General features: G+C 44.2%; 1 protein-coding gene across 1 annotated transcript; it reads left to right on the top strand.

Moving 5' to 3' along the window:
* The first annotated feature begins 270 nt into the window (after positions 1–270).
* LOC147605510 (uncharacterized protein At3g28850-like) lies at positions 271–3,263 on the top strand. Its single transcript, XM_086793384.1, has one exon. The coding sequence runs from the start codon at positions 1,292–1,294 to the stop codon at positions 2,822–2,824; it is 1,533 nt and encodes a 510-aa protein (XP_086649510.1). The 5' UTR covers positions 271–1,291; the 3' UTR covers positions 2,825–3,263.
* Positions 3,264–4,721: the final 1,458 nt, after the last annotated feature.

Raw genomic sequence — 4,721 nt, 5'->3', positions numbered from 1 at the left:
TAGCAAGTCCTAGGGGTGGGGGTTTTACAAGGTATACAAATTTATTGAAGAGAGGGGAGGGGCATGGGGAGTGCCAACTCCCAAGAGGGGCAAATATGAAGGTGGAAAAAAATGTAATAAAATGGGGCAAGGAACCGTTGACAGAATCAATGTCAATTTTTGACATTAGATGTCAAAGAGCGGCCTGGTCACATGGGAATTGAAAATAGGATGCTTAGGTAGGATGGTTTGAATGACTAGCACGCTGTTGAAAGAGTATGAAAATAGGATCTGCCATAAGCAAAGCAGGGAAGGTGAGGGAAGGTGAAACATTCAAAGGGTGGTTCTTCTGGCTACTTGCCTCCAGCTACCACGCGCTTTGCCCCTTTTGATAGTTCTCCCCCCCTGCATGCCGCCATCGCTGGACCTTCAATCTCTTCTCCCTGGCTTTGTTCATTATTGGGCTCTCATCTGCTGTTAAGAGCGAGCTAGGGAGAGAGAGAACAATACCGTATCTGTGTTGAGTAGTGTTTTCTGCCGTTCTGGGCACCATCTTCCTGCTTATCGTGCCCGATTCCTAGCATTTTTTGAAGTTTTGGGCTCTTTCTTGCTTAACCTCGCTTTAATCTCTGTTCCGGGCAGCATTTTCTGTTTGACCCTGCGTTTCTGCAGTATTGGGCAATCTTTCATGCTCTTTGCTGCGTTTCTGCTTTACCTCTGTTTTGGGTAGAATTTTCTGCTTAATCTCACATTGGGCAGCGCCGTTGTAGTTTTGGGCAGCTTTTCCTGCTGATTCCATTCAGTCGTCCCGTTTAGCAATGCCCCAATCTTCGTCTTGGCCTGCACATCTGCAGATGGGGGCAGCGTCTAGCGATTGATTTGTGCAAATCTTTGTGTTGTGCAACGGCGTTTTCTGAGCCATATTCCACTTTGGGCAGTTTCTTCGCAGTTCTGGTCAGCAATTAATTATCTCATTTATTGCTCAAAGCTCGAATCTACACCCTGGGAAGAACCCTTCGGGCAGCTGTCGGCAGCATTTGTGGCTTAAACTTCCGGTTTTGGGTAGCATTTTACTCTAAATTCTGCTCATATACTTTTGCCGGCCAGCATTAAAATCATCGTTTTCCGTGAAGCACCTCATTAGAATCTTTGCCGTTACTGGGTTTAAAGCCCACAACAACTCTTTTTATCACATCACTTTTCTGCATTCTTTCGGAGTTGAAAGGGCAAAGGTGGGCTTTATAGCATCATTTCACAGAGAGAAAGATACTGCTGCATTGGAAGCATATCAAAGCTTTTAGCCAACAACAAAATGGGCTGTGCAACTTCTAAGGAAGCCGCTCGAAAACGCGCAGCAAGAGAGAGCTGGTATGCCCCCGTGTCTCGCAGCGTCTCTGCACCTATCCATTACCATGCAGAGAGTGAAGAAGACAGCTGCCACATTGTCTCCTTGGCTTCAAGCTCATATGGCATCATCAACATGGAGAAACCGGGCGAACAAGCCAACACAGGCAGCTTTGTGCGCATTCTGCAAGACAAGCTTGCATTGGTCAAGGATAATCAAGACAACATGAAGCTTAATCCAGTTGAAGAGGTGCCTGAGAGTGACATGGGTGACTTGGAGACCATCAACACATGGGAGCTCATGGAGGGGCTTGATGAAGACAGTAGCCGAACACCCTCACCCTTGAGGACAGCAGCGGAATGCCGTGCTGTTGAGAAATCATTGTCTTTTAACACCGTTCATGAGCTTGATTCTTGCTTTCAAGAGGTGGGATCCCCTGTGTGGAAAAAGTACTTCTTGCAGGTGGAAGAGGAGGAAACGAAAGGGCCGAATTCTGCACAGAGAAAGCTCGGTTCTGGTCTTCAATCAAGATTGAGCTTCAGTGGAGAAGAGGTGCATTTCTACAATGAATTTTCAGGATATTCTGAGATCAAAAGCCCTCTAAAAAGCCCTTTGAAGAGTCCCATGATGAGTCCTTTGAAGAGCCCCATGAGGAGTCCATTGAAAAGCCCCATCAGGAGTCCATGGAAAAGTCCCATGATGGGTTCTAGCAGCCCCCTCTTTGATCCATCCCTCATGGCCACATTTGAGCAAGCATTGCAGGACGTTGCACTGCCCCAAGATGATTGGACGCTTATGAATGTCAATAATGAAGGAAGCTCGACAAACTCTTCATCTTCATCGGGTAATCACACATGGGTATCCTCAGAGACCAGTTCAGATGCTGAAAGCCCACAATCAGAGCAGATAGTCACACCTAAGGAAAAACTACCTCACAGTTCATCGATGAAGAAAGAAATGTCTTCCAAGGTCTTGCCATGGAACGAGGAGCTCAACATGGACAGACTGTCTTCTGATTTGGAGAGCTTCGAGCCTAAATGCCCACCCAGAGGTGAAGAGAAGGTGGTGTTGTACTTCACCAGCTTAAGAGGAGTTAGGAAAACTTATGAAGAATGCTGTGATTTGAGGCTCATTTTGAAAGGGCTGGGTGTTTATGTGGATGAGAGGGATGTATGGATGCATTCCAAGTTCAGGGAAGAGCTCACAGAGCTCTTGGGCAACAAGAGGTTGCAGGTCCCCAGGCTGTTTATCAAGGGGAGATACATAGGAGGGGTGGAAGATGTGAGGCAATTGCATGAAGATGGTGTTCTTATCAGATTAATCAGAGACTTGCCATCTTTTGGTTTGTTTCGGAAGGTTTGCGAGGGCTGTGCTGATGTGAGGTTCATCCCTTGCCTCACTTGCAGCGGCAGCTGCAAGGTTTTGGATAATTTGGATCAAGTTGTGAGATGCATTAAATGCAATGAGAATGGGCTCATCATGTGTCCTCTATGCAGCTAGACATGCAAGATCCAGCTGTTGTCGGGTTCTCGCTTTGTGTTTCGACTCACCATTGATGTTGAACAGAACCTGAAGAAGAAGAGGAACAACCACACATGCCATCATCATTATCACATGATGATCATGGACAAACACATGTAGTGATGGAACAGCATATGAACATCATTATGAACAGCATATGAACATCATTATTAGAAATAATCATATCATTATGTGAAGCAAGATCATAGACAACATTGTGATCATGATCATCATAAACACATGATGTAGTGACGGAACAGCAGCATCATGATCATGGCCATTACTGATGAGGATGATGATCTTTTTTTTGCATGACATTGTCGTTATCATCGATGTTGTACATAAAGAAGAGAGAGAGAACTCTCTTTGTGTTTTGTGACAGTAATGGCAATGGAAAGAATAGAGATTCGAAACGGCAGCTGATGGGCAATGAGGATTGTCATCAAAGTAATTTTAGAAGATGAAGAAAAACTAAGTTAAATTGTGTTCTTTCTAGTTTTCAGGTGTTGCGTTTGATGGTCTTGTAAGTGGATGGTTTTGCTTTACTGTGCCTTATGTACAGCTCCAGAATTTGCAAGCTTCTTTAACCTAAGCAAACCTTTCAGTTGTGTTTTGGGGCAAATTAGCATGTTGTGCTATGTATTTGCCGCTACATATCACTTATTTTGCAAATTATTCCAAGCATGTATATAATTTCCACTGTGGATTGTGCAATCTTCTCTCCCTTTATGATACAAGCAAACTTAGATTTGGACTCATGTGCCATGTTAAGTCATCTTTAAACATTTGTTGCAGTTTTTGAAGCCTTGATTAACATTGCTGCTCTGCAATCTAGAGTGTAGGACCGTGCATGAAGTAAGGCTGGAATCACAAAGCTTCTGGCTGGGAAAAGCCACCCCAGGTGTTGAAGATGGATTTGATGAGCCATGTTAGAGCCCAATGCCTTCTTGCATATTCTTGTCTGAACTGCTGCTTGGATGTATTGCTGCTGCCCTCCAGGGCCATGTCACAAGCTTAGGATTCATGTCTTATGACCCATGTTTTCCTCTTAAGGAAAAGATACATGCACATACATGCAAGCACTACCACAAGCCTCCACTAAAGTTTCCTCTGATTTCGCCCTACTCAAGCATAGTTCAACATCTTTCAGATGTCAGGGCACTCAACAACCCAATGTGCATCCGAATAGATGCTATAGCACACAAGGATCACTTAAGACACTAACCATAAGGGTGTTTACACACTAGAGTGCAGCCCATCCTACAAAAAGGGTGTTTACACACTAGAGTGTAGCCCATTCTACAAATAAGGGGAGCCCTTGGATTGTATGCTATAAGCACATTATCTTGCTTGTATTAGTGTGTTTGTGCAGGATCACTTAAGACTCTTACCATTAGGGTGTTTAGACACTAGAGTGTAGGCCATCCTCTACAAATAATGGGAGAGCCCTTGGACCACACGCCGTAGCACACATGTCTTGCTTGTATTAGTGTGTTTGTGTAGGATAACTTACACACTAACCATAAGGGTGTTTACACACTAGAGTGTATCCCATCCTACAAATAAGGGGAGCCCTTGGATTGCATGCTATAGCACGCTTATCTTGCTTGTATTAGTGTGTTTGAGCAGGATCACTTAGACACTTACCATTAGTGTGTTTACACACTAGAGTGTAGCCCATCCTACAAATGAGGGGAGCCCTTGGATTGTATGCTAAAGAACAGGTATCTTGCTTGTATTAGTGTGTTTGTGCAAGATCATTTAGACACTTACCATTAAGGTGTTTACACACTAGAGTGTAACCCATCCTACAAATGAGGGGGAGCCCTTGGATTGAAAACCTTTTTCATTGTAATTTGAAGAGGAAATTGACCAT

The sequence above is a fragment of the Cibotium barometz genome, chromosome 59, assembly GCF_041138505.1.
Source record: "Cibotium barometz isolate CiBa-2024 chromosome 59, ASM4113850v1, whole genome shotgun sequence".
NCBI lineage: Eukaryota > Viridiplantae > Streptophyta > Polypodiopsida > Cyatheales > Cibotiaceae > Cibotium > Cibotium barometz.
The sequence above is the reverse complement of the archived record's forward strand: the minus strand, read 5'-3'. Positions and strand labels throughout refer to the sequence as shown.